We start from the raw sequence: 11,084 nt of genomic DNA on the forward strand, positions 1-11,084 counted from the left end.
GCCCCCGAAGGTGCAGGGCAGCTAAGAATTTTCAGATCGGAGACTCTTGAAGCAAAGACAAGTTAGAGGGGCCCTTGGGGCACTGGAAGGGAGATGGGCCAAGGCCTGGGGGGTACAGGCAGGCTGTGGGGGACATTATGGGGGGGCTCTGTGGACACAGGCCCTCGCCTGGCTGCCGTCCTCCCCACCCCCCAGGGGGCTGTGCTCTGGGGCATCTGTTGGGCTGCGAGACAGAATAAGGAAGATCCGGAGGGAAAATGGGAGGAGTCAGGTCCGAGACCCTGAGGACCAAGAATGAGAAGGCAGAGGGGTGTGGGGAGTTCAAAAAAGGGCTCATCAGAAGCCCCTACCCTGCAACATGGGAGGAGGCTGGGAGAGGGGGCCCGGCTCGGTGCACTCACCCCCTCTCTGTGCTCCCCTCCCCGAGGAGGAGCCCCGACAGGGATTGGCAGGGCACTGACAGCTCAGGCAGCAGATGGGACCCAGGTGTCCCCTCCTGGGGTGGGTGGCTCGGCCCACAGAGGCCAGATGGTGTTTATGGTGGGAAGGAAGGCCTGAGTCGTCCAGAATAGGCGATCAGCCCCCCAACAGACCGCCTGGCCACACCCCTCGGCCCCAGGGCAGGAAGGCACGCCAGCCCTGGGTTCTATAAAACAAGTTTATTCACATTTTAGAAAAACTAATTCTAGGACAGGGGATGGTCTCCCCGTGGGATGGGCATAAGATCAACGACAGAAGGCCAGAGCGGGGAGCCGGGAAGGGAGGAGTGGGGGCTGGGGGCCACGGCCCCCACTCTGGGTGGGGAGGTCAAATAAATTAAAGGAAGCGGGGACAGAGGGAGAGGGGAGCCAGGCAGCCAGAAGTGCTCTTGGAGCTGGGCTGGAAGACAGTCCACACCTGCGAGAACTGGGGAGAGAGAGCGCGGGGTGCGCTAAGGACGGAGCCCCGGTGCCCGCTTCTCCCCCAGGCGGGGCCGGGGAGGGGCACTCACCCCAGCACGCGGTGGCGGGGAGGCCGGGGCCAGGGGGCGGGGGGGAGGGAGACAGCAAGGTCGGGGGTTCTTTGCCCTCACCTGGGGAGCAACGGGTCACCGTTTTCGAAGCCTCTTCATGAAGCAGCAGGTGATGGTACCAAGGACAGTGGCGCCTGTGACTAAGGCGACCCCAGCGCCCACCAGCAGGGGCACAAACAGGGTGTCCAGGGCTGGGAGAGAGCGGACGGCTCCGTTCAGCCCGGGGTGCCACTACCCTGCCACGCCCACGTCCCAGTGCCCTCACTGCCGGGTCGCGGGCCCCCTTCCTCCTTCCTCCATTCCCAGACGGCGCCCCCTGCCCTCTCCTCCCAGACCAGGTTCAGCGGGGATGCTGGGGCCAGAATGGGACGAAAGCGGGTTTTCACGCAGGAGAAGGGGGGACGGGAGCATGAGGGGCACATGGGAGGGGCAGAACAAGGGCCCCGGCCGAAGCGGGGACCGGGCAGGGGTCACTCACCGTGCGTGTAGGGGTACACCGTGACGGGCCCCGAGCGAGCGCTGCCGGCCTGGTACCAGCTGTAGTCGGCATGCCGCACCCAGGCGCTGGGGGCGCAGTGGTACACGCCTTCGTCCTCGGGCCCCAGGCCGTGCAGCCTCAGCCGGTGGCTGTGGGGCCCCACCAGCTCCACGCTGACCGGGCCTCCTCCAGGCCGGACGCCCAGCTCTGCCACGCCGTCCTGGCCCACGCCGCCCACCAGCCGGGCAGGTGCAGGGCTCAGCTCCCCTTCCTCGGGTCGCTCCACCCACCAGCTGGCAGCCAGGCGCAGCCCCGGGGGGCCGCCGCGCACAGAGATGTTGCAGAGCAAGGACGCCGTCTCCCCACGGTACACGGTGCCTCCCGCCAGCCAGGCCACGGCCTCCAGCACCACGCCTGCAGGACGAGGACGAGGACGTGGGGTCAGAGGGGTGTGGGGTCGGGACTGCTGTCCGAGCGACACCCCAGTCCTGAAGAAGAGAAGCGGGGAGACCGAGGCATGGCAGCAGCCGGGGCGGAGCAGGGGGGGATGCACAGAAGCAGAAGGAAGAGGTCCCACCAGCCCCGGACCCTGGCCAGGCCCCAGCCACCCCCTTACCTTCCTCCCGCACGTGCACCGGGAGCGGCCGGGAGCGGGCACTGGCCGCTTCTCGAAGCCGAGCCCCAGACCCTCGGACGTAAGCCTTGGCCAGGCAGCGGTAGGTGCCCGCGTCACCTGGCCTGGCAGCCTCCAGCCGGAGCCGGTAGGTTCTGGACGCCACCTTCTCCATGGCGATGTGCCGGCCTTCATAGCCGGGGCCCAGGCTGCCCACACCCTCTGTGTCCAGCTGGGCCACCAGGCGGCCGGGCCCAGGGGCCCCGGCAGGGGCCATCTCCCAGCCCACGGAGTACGCAGCGTGGCGGCCTGGCGGGGGCAGCGCCCCGGACACGTTGCACAGCAGTTCCAAGGGCTCTCCGGGGCCGATCCGCCGTTCCCCGGGCCCCACGGCCACTGCCAGCTGGCTGGCTGCAACACAGGACGGGGAAGGGGCGTCACGGAGGCAGCAGGGGGCACAGAGCTCCTGACTCCCCACCTGTAGTTGTCTCCTGGACAGCGGCACTGTCACAGGGTAGCACCGTGGCGCCCACCCGGGGCCTGACTCTCGGCCCTTGGCCATGGCCCTCCCATCTCCACACCCAACTTCGGAGCAGAGAAAACCCACCACGGGAGGGAAGTGATGCAAACGGGACGGCTCACTGGGGAAGACGGGCTCCCTGGAGTCGGGCAGGGACCGTCCGGTGCCCGCCCTCGGCCACGGGGCCCACTGCGACACCACAGCCCCCAGCTCCCACCGTGGGCCCGTGGCACTCACACAGCGTCTGCACGTCCACGTGGGCCAGGACAGCTCTCTTCTCCGCGATCTGGGCCCAGCTGCCGTCGGGATCCTGAATCCACTCGGCAGCCGTGCAGTGGTAGGTGCCCGCGTCCTCGGCCTGGGCGCCCCCCACCACCATGCGGTAGCGCTCGGCCCCCTCCTTGCCCAGCCGCAGCTCCCCTGCAGCCAGCCGCTCGGCATAGGGAGCCCCAGCCTCCACGGCCAGGTCGGGCCGGAGCCCCACGACTTCCTGCAGCGTCGCTCGCCCTACGGGCGCCTCGGGCACCGCTCTCCCGAAGGACACGGCCAGGTGCGTGTGCTTCTGCGTGCTCGTCCGCGCCAGGCAGCCCAGCGCCAGCTCCTGCCCCTCGTGCACCGTCAGGCGAGGCGGTGAAGTGGGGGCCTGGCGGCCTCGGGGCCCCGGGGGGGTGGCAGACACCTGCAGCGCATCTGGAAGAACTAGAGAGAACGGCCGGAGTGGGGGAGGGGCCGGGAGCCGGTGGCCCTCGTTGCCGTTCCCCGTGTACCACCTGCTTCCTGAAATAGACCGTGGTGAGCTCCTACCGGGCCGGGTGATCTCTTCTCGAACCCAGTGGTGCCAGGGACGGTGCTGGGCACCCCACAGGCGCTCAATAAATACTTGTCAAAGTTCATAGCCCAGCCCGTCGCCTACTCACCCGTATGTGTGGAGCCGACCCCTGTTTGAACTACAGAAAAGTGGCTCTGTCCTCCTTCCCAGAACACAAAGAAATGTAAGAGAGCAAGAATGTCACGTGGCCTCACTCCTCCTACCCTACCTCCACTTCCTCCCCCTCCGCCCCCAGATCTGGACCCTGGAATCTCCAGGAATGGCCTCTATTCACCCCAGCAGGCTCCCCCCACCCGGGAATGGAGGGGACTGGCTCCCCCTTTCCCTGGAGGTAGCTCCATAGAACAGGAAGAGCCAGCAGCTTGAACGAAGAGACCTCGGTTAGAGGCCCAGACCGGCCACCGGCCTGTGGGCAATGTTGCTCGAGTCCCGTAACCCCTTTGGGCCTCAATTTCCCCAGCTGCAAAACCTGAGGGGTGGTTAGACAGGTCCCTCCTGGCCCCGACGCTGCGCCTTCTGCGTGGGTGGGCCTCGCCCCCCCCACCCAGGGCCGCTACCTCTCAGCTCCACCTTGCCGCTGTAGCTGCCCAGGTAGCGGGTGTCCGTGGACGGGGTGTAGCACTCGTAAATGCCAGCATCCTGGGCCTGTAGGCGGGCGATCCTGAGCACCACGGCGTCCCCCTGGAGACGCTGCACCTGCACCTCACCGGCTGCCACGCGGGGCCCGAAGACAGCGTAGGAGAAACGGGCATCCCTGGTGCTGACGATGCCCAGCGCGGCCTCTGGGGCCTCAGGCCTGTAGAGGAACCACTCGAAGTCCTGCTGGGCAGGGCCCTCGTAGCCACTGACGTTGCAGGGGATGGAGACGGCCGTGCCAGCCACGCGGTACAGGGGCCCCTGTGGGACCAGCACCTCCCGGGCGAAGCACTCGGCTCCTGTAGGGAAGGACGGGAGATGCCGGAGATGCCTGGGTCCCCACCGCATCGCCCACTACCAGCCCCGCTCTTGACCCCTGCCCAATGAAGGACCGGAAACCTGGGGAAGGCTGGGACCCAGCTGGGACCCAGGGAAAGGATGCCGGAAGGTAAGACACCTGGATCTCGAGTTGGTCACAGACCCGGGTTTGCCTCAGGACCCAGAAACACCCCATTTCCGGCGGGTCAGAAGTAAGGCCCCTACGGGCAGAAAGAAGTCTATCTGCTTCCGCTCCTTGATTCCAGCTGTACCTGGATTCCCTCCCCCATTTCCTCGCTCTCGTGCGTTCTGGGCCCGGTCAGCGGAGCCTTCCAGCTAAGGGACTCAGTCCCCACGTCCCTCTCCTTTGTTAGAGGGGAGCTGGCAAAATCTTGCTTAGAAGGGCGGGTTGGCTCAGCTGTGTCACCTGGACCAGGGGACTCCAGACAATGGAGCCAGTGGCCCAAGCAGGACAGGGCACAGACCCAGTCAGTTCTCACCACACAATGCCCTCCCCGCCCCGTCCAGCTGTGCCATGAGCTCACTGCTTCTCCCATCCCACAGGGCTGCCGAGGCAGCTGAGGCTTATGGGGCAAGAACCAGCCTCTGCCCTGGCCTCTGGGGGCAGAAGATCGCTCCCCCAGCCCCACCCCCAATCTTCTAGGCTGACCCAGTGGATGCACAAAGCCCCCCTCCCAACTCCCTAACAAAAGCCTTCATTTGCATACGGTGTGCATTCATTTACATAAGGTTCCCTCTGTGTTGGGAGGGGCAAACTCTGGCCGCCCCTTCCTGTCTTTCTCTCCTCAGACAGGCCAAAATTCTCTTCTTCCCCATGCTGCCCCCACCTCCGGGCCCTACGCTGCCCCCAGCAGATACTCCTGAGGCCCTTGGAGGGCTCTGCTTCTTCCTTCTCTCCTTGCATCCATCCTTCCGTAGCCCCACTGGATAAGATCACAGAACTCCAGTAAGGAGGGCTGGGCCAGCCCCCTGCCTCCATTTCACACATGAGAAATGTTCAGGCAGAAGTATAATGTCTTGACCAAGACCCTACTATCCTTAGATGGCTTCCACAGGTCCCTGCAGAGCGACAAAGCCAGAGAAGAAAAGGGGGAAATCCTAGCAGAGGCCCGGGGAGACTGACCTCACTAACCAGAATTCCCATCACTCCCAGGGGCATACCCAGGGCCTTTCTGCAGAGGCTGGAGAAAAACACCAAGTTTGTGGTCAAGCTCTGCTCTCTGGCTCCTCCAGAAGCTGGGCTCTTAGCCCTTTCCTGTGGCTGAGTCCAGGGAGGAGGGAGGCACTTGCGGTCGCTTGGGTTCAGCAGGTTGGGTCCCGGCTCCAGCCCCGTGCCCCGTGTCCCGTGCCCAGCTGCATGGACACATCCCTTGTTCTCCCAAGCTGGTTTCCACACTGGAGGAGAGCTAAGAGCTTCCATTCTGACAATGAGTGAGCCTGTGACTCAGGAGGGCCCTACCCTAGGGCATTTCATAATCTAGGTGACGGTGGAGACAGCTGAGCTGACACCTTTGGGCCTCCGGGCAGACTCTGCTCAGAAGGGCCCCCTCCCACCTTCCTGGCTCCACAGCTGCTGATGCTTGGAGATCCCCATGGGAAAGTCAGCCAGCCTCCTTAGGAAACCAGCTGCCAGGCAGCTCCCTTCCCAGCCAGAGCGGGGAGGAGGGGCAGACACCTGCTTTCGGGTCCATCGGATCTGGGTTCGAATCCAAGCCCTAGCGCTCACTAGATGTGTTCTCTGGGGCAAGTCACTTCACTTTCCTCATCTTCGGAATGAATGGAAATACCCGCACGCAGTGGGCAGGCAGATCTCTGTGGTCTCTTCCAAGTCTGTGCCCCACCCCTCCCCACCTCCTCTGGGCCCTTCCACTCCACGCTGCCCACTGGGGACAACAGGCCAACTGCTAGGCAACTGGGCCCCACAGCAACTCCCTCCTGCCTCCCACCCAGGGCTCCAAGGAGAGGCCTCATTCTGTTTCCCCAGGGCCCAGGGACCTATGCAGCCAGGGGCGAGGCTCTGCTTGGCACAGCGGTGGGGCTCTGGTCTGGAAACAGGCTGCTGGGGCTACGTCGTCAGCCTGCGCCTTGACTATGGCAGCTTTGAATCCGGGTGGCAAGGCCACCCCCACGCGGTGCTCTTTCTTGCTTCAAGGGCTTGAGTCTCCCCAACATCTGTACAGGCAGCCTCCCTGTCTGGAAGCCACGCTCCTCCCCAGACAAGCTCCTAAGGGAACCCTCCAGTTCAGGCCAAAAACAACAGCACTGTCAGGGCCCTGATGCATCCACCCAGCGGTGGCCAGAACACCTCGCCATGATCACCCACCCCCACGGATGCAGGGTGCTTGGAGATCCCAGCATCAGTCCACGGAGCCTGCTTTCCCCTGAGGCGGGGAAGGTGGGGGGACTAAGGGGGTGTGACCAGCGGTGGGGGGGCTACAGAGTCAAGTGAGACCTGAGAGAGAGAAAGTGGGCAAAGAGAGACCCAGCCCCGCGCGGAGGCGGCGTAAGAGGCGGAAGTGCCCCAAACATCAGATGATGAAGTGGGGCGGAGGGGAACCATCAGGGGAGACTGAACTTCAAAGATTATGGGCAGAACCGGCCCCTGGGCCTCCAGCCAACTCCGGGCAATTACGAAGACGGGCGAGCACTGCCCACGCAGGGAGGGCACTCAGAGCTGGGCCTGAAGCTCAGGGTGAGGCGGAGGGAGACGTAGCATTTGGGCGCAGAGACCCCAGGACCTGAGTACGCCGACTGAGAGGTGGGGCCGACCCCGCGGCCTGGGGGTGGCACCTCGGTGGGTCCTCAGTGGGCCCCAGCCCGGGGCCTAGAGCTGGGGGTCTGGCTCGGCGGGCAGCTGGGCGCCGAGCTCGGGGAGGCTCGAGGCGCCCCTGACGGAGAAACGGGTGCGAGGAGCCCCGAAACGCTGGGGAGGTGGGCCGGGCCGAGCGCCAGGTGGCAGGCACCTGCCGGCAGGGTTGGGGGCCGGGGCGGGGGCCGGCTTACCCAGCATTAGCAGCAGCAGGAGCAGCAGCAGCGGGAGCCGCGGCGAGAGACCGAGGGCGCCCATCCTGCGCGGCCGGCTTTGGGGAGGCTCCGGGGGTCGGCGCGGGCTCTGAGTGGACGGGGGCTCGGGGGGCGCATGCCCGGGTAGGGGGCACGAAGCGGAGCAGCGAGGCGCGGGTGCACGCAACGGAGCCGAGCGGCGCGGGCGCTTCCAAGTCCCCTCCCTCCCCCTTCCTCTTCCTACCGCTTTCCCTCCTTCCGCGGAGACCATTCCCGCCCCGCCCCGCCCCAAGCCCCGCCCCAAGCCCCGCCCCGACCCCGCCTGCCCCTGGCCCCGCCCCGGAGCCCGGGCTCCACCCCGCCCCTAGCCCCGCCCCGCCCCGATCTCGGTCCCAGCCCCACCCCAACCCCTCATCCCGAACTCTCCCAGACCCCGGACCCTGGACCCGTCCCGTCTCCGCTCCGTACCCGGACCCTGGGCCCCCTCAGACCCCGGACCCCGGACCCGCTCAGAGCCTCCCAGACCCCGGTCCCAGAACTAACCTGACTTCTGACCCCGGCCCCGCTCCGCCCTTCTCGGTCCGGGCTCCGCCCCAGCCCCGACTTCAGCCCCGCCCCGACGCCGGGACCCGGGCCCGACCCGCCTACCTGGGTCCGGGCTCCGCCCCGACCCCCGGCCGGCACCAGGGGGCGGCACTTGGGCTCAGCCAAATCCCTACCCCGCATGGTCCCACCGCCCCGCACCTTCCGGCCTCTCCCTGAGAGTTGGGTGAGGGGGCCTTGGGGTCAGTCAGGTGACCGGCCACGCACTTAGGATCCAGTCACTTGCCGTGGGCCGTTAGGCCTCGCTGCAAACCCCGCTCAAGTGAGGATGGGCGGGACCCAGGAGTTCCGGAATGCGGAGGGCCGGGGCTGAAGGGCGCAGCGAGGCCGCACAAGGTCGCGGGAGACCTGTTTGCCACCCCCTCGGGGCAGAACCAGAGGGAGTGGGTTAGGAGGGTGCGCCGTCTGGGCGCCATCACTTCCTGGTTGGGGATCCCGTCCAGTTGGTTAACTTCCTTCACCCTGTTTCCCTGGTGGCACACTGGACTGAGACGACATCCACCCCAAGGCGCTTTTGTGACGATTAATTGACATAATGTACACGAGGTTCTTGGCACAGATGACACGGAATAGGAGATAGGGTGTTTATGGGGTTTAGTTTTCGTTTTTGAATGATTATTTAAACCGCTTCCTGAGAGAGGTTTTGCTTAGCGTTTATAGGAGCAGCGAGGCGATTGCATGAAGGAGTCTGTCTCCAGCGAGGAGAGCTGGACTCCGCTGGCACTGGGAACGGTGGGGCCTGCCCAGGAGGCGGGAGGATGGGAAGAGGGTCTCTTCCCAGCCACGGAGCAGGTGGGGCATGGGCAGGTGCAGGAAGGATGGGGCCAGGTAGGAGAAGGGACAGCCAGGTCTGCAAAGCTTAGGCTGTCAAAGGAGCCGTCCCCGGGAAGTGACCCCACAGCCCATGCCCCTCCCAGTCCCCACGCCCTCCCAGTCCTTTTACAGAGGAGGAAACTGAGGCCCCAAGAGGGGAAGTGACAGAGGTCACACCAGATCTTCCCTGGATACAGTCAGTGCCTGGCTCAGAGGAGGTGCTCAGTTGAAGCCACATTCAGAGATCAGAGAAACTCTTTAGCAGAATGCGGATCTCACCAAGGGACAGCCCTCCCTCCCAAGACTTCCAGGACTGGCCCAGGGTGCCTGTTTCCTCCCACTCTGAGATATTCACAGCCTGATTTATCCAGATCCATTTCACCTAAATCCATCCCTGGGTGGGACTGAGCTATGTGAAAACGGAAAGGCATAGGGAAGCTTTAAAGGAAAACCGCTCTCCCTTTTGGGGGGGGAGCAGAGTGCACTTACTCTGCCTTCCTGATGCTTGAGAGCTGGGAGACGTTGCCCATCCGATCGTCCCAATGCCGTTTATGGGATGCCTACACAGTAGGCCCTCCCGGGTATTGTTTCTAGTCTTTACAGCATATTTTGCCAGATGGTGTCATTTAACAGATGAGAAACTGGAGGTTCAGAGAGGTTAAGCGTTTTCGCCAAGGCCGCACAGCTTTTAAGTGGCCAGTGTCTGATGAGCTCAGGCCTGTCTGTCCCCAGAGCCCCAAATCTTCCCACATCCCACTGTCTCCCTTCTCAAGCTTCTGCAGCCTATAAACTTAGTCAACAAACACTGACTAGGCCAGGCCTGGTGCTGGGCACCGGAGATGCTGCGACAAGCGAGGCAGACCCAGTCGCCTGCCTTCAGGGAACATAGGGCTGTGCCTGGGAGACAGGCCATAAGCAAGGAACAACCCACCCCCAATGTGAGCGTTATGAGAGGGGACACTCGGGTTGCTGAGAACATCCTATGGCTTGGGGCTGGGAGGGAGCCGGCGCAGGTAGATGCTGAGGGCAGGACTGCTGTTCCCGGTGGGGCTGAAGCCAGAACCCGTTTCTTCCGCGAGCCCCTCCCTGGACCGGGAGTTCCGGAGGCCGCCAGCAGGGGGCGCCCAGGGCCCAGGCCCGAGTCCCGCTTATGTAACCGGCAGCGCTGAGGGGGAGGAGAGCAGGCCCAGCACCGGGGCGCGTCGCGCAGCAGACAGACGCCCGCACCCGCCAAAACACAGAAACGCAGCTTCGTACCGAGGCAGACGTCACTCACACGCCGCGACAGAGCGACGCACAGACACATGCACACAACACAGGCGCCCGCGCTGCGGGGGAGGGACACACCCTGTAGGAGGGAGAGTGCCCCTGTACCCTCCCCGGGTGGCCCCTAAAAAGCCACACAGGCCCACCTGACTGACGCCTTGGCTGATGCTTGTGGAGCTGTGAGCGGAGAAAGGAGGAAGGCCGGCTGAGACAGGAGGGAGGGGGCCTGGGATTGCAGAGAGACACGGGGGAGGGGTGCACCGGTGGGCGTGGAGGGGGCCCTCCACCCTGTGGCACCACCTGCTGCCCACGAACCCCACGAACAAGGGGTTGCACTGAGTGTCGTCAGAAAATAGTTGAGATCCGTGATCTGCCTTAAAACGACTTCTAATCCGGGGGCGCCTGGGTGGCTCAGTCCATTAAAGGTCGGACTCTGGCCCGGGTCACGATCTCATAGCTCGTGCCTTGGAGCCCCTGGTGTTGGGCTGTGTGCTGACAGCTCGGAGCCTGGAGGAGCCTGCTTCGGATTCTGCGTCTTCCTCTCGCTCTGCCCCTTTCCTGTTCATGCTCTGCCTCTCAAAAATACATAAACGTTAAAAAATTCCTTTTTAAAGACGACTTCTAACCCGACGGAGGTGTCACACATTATGGGCACAACTACGAAGACGTGGTTTGCTGAGAGGCACGCTCAAAGACTGGACGGTTAACGTGTCTTGACCCGTGCCAGGCGCATGATTTAATCTCACTTAGTCCTGGCCGGAACCTTGGGAGGTTAGTGCTATTATTATCCCTGGGAGGAAACTGAGGCGGACGGAAGTACAGGAACACGTCCAAGGTAAATGGATTGGTTACTGTCCAAACGCAGGTTTGAGCCTAGGATTGTTTGAGGTGTGGAACAGCCTGGGCTTCTGACCCCCCGTGACGTGACTTCTTGAAGGCAAACGTGGACCCAGCACTCACAAGCACAGACCC

The 11,084-nt window shown here is 64.2% G+C and overlaps 1 protein-coding gene across 2 annotated transcripts; it reads right to left on the reverse strand.

The window, feature by feature from the left end:
• Positions 1 to 644: 644 nt before the first annotated feature.
• IGSF8 (immunoglobulin superfamily member 8) lies at positions 645 to 7,697 on the reverse strand. 2 transcript variants are annotated; one of them, XM_019433329.2, is made up of 7 exons: positions 7,431 to 7,697; positions 4,010 to 4,387; positions 2,861 to 3,322; positions 2,107 to 2,514; positions 1,491 to 1,904; positions 1,073 to 1,203; positions 645 to 906 (listed from the first exon to the last, which is right to left on the reverse strand). In XM_019433329.2, the coding sequence occupies exons 1-6, from the start codon at positions 7,492 to 7,494 to the stop codon at positions 1,088 to 1,090; spliced, it is 1,842 nt and encodes a 613-aa protein (XP_019288874.2). In that variant the 5' UTR covers positions 7,495 to 7,697; the 3' UTR covers positions 645 to 906; positions 1,073 to 1,087. The 2 variants fall into 2 exon arrangements, with proteins under 2 accessions (XP_019288874.2, XP_019288873.2); XM_019433328.2 differs by lacking the exon at positions 7,431 to 7,697 and adding an exon at positions 4,488 to 7,379.
• Positions 7,698 to 11,084: the final 3,387 nt, after the last annotated feature.

Source organism: Panthera pardus, unplaced genomic scaffold (assembly GCF_024362965.1).
Source record: "Panthera pardus isolate Hobbes unplaced genomic scaffold, ASM2436296v1 HiC_scaffold_21, whole genome shotgun sequence".
Classification (NCBI taxonomy): Eukaryota; Metazoa; Chordata; class Mammalia; order Carnivora; family Felidae; genus Panthera; species Panthera pardus.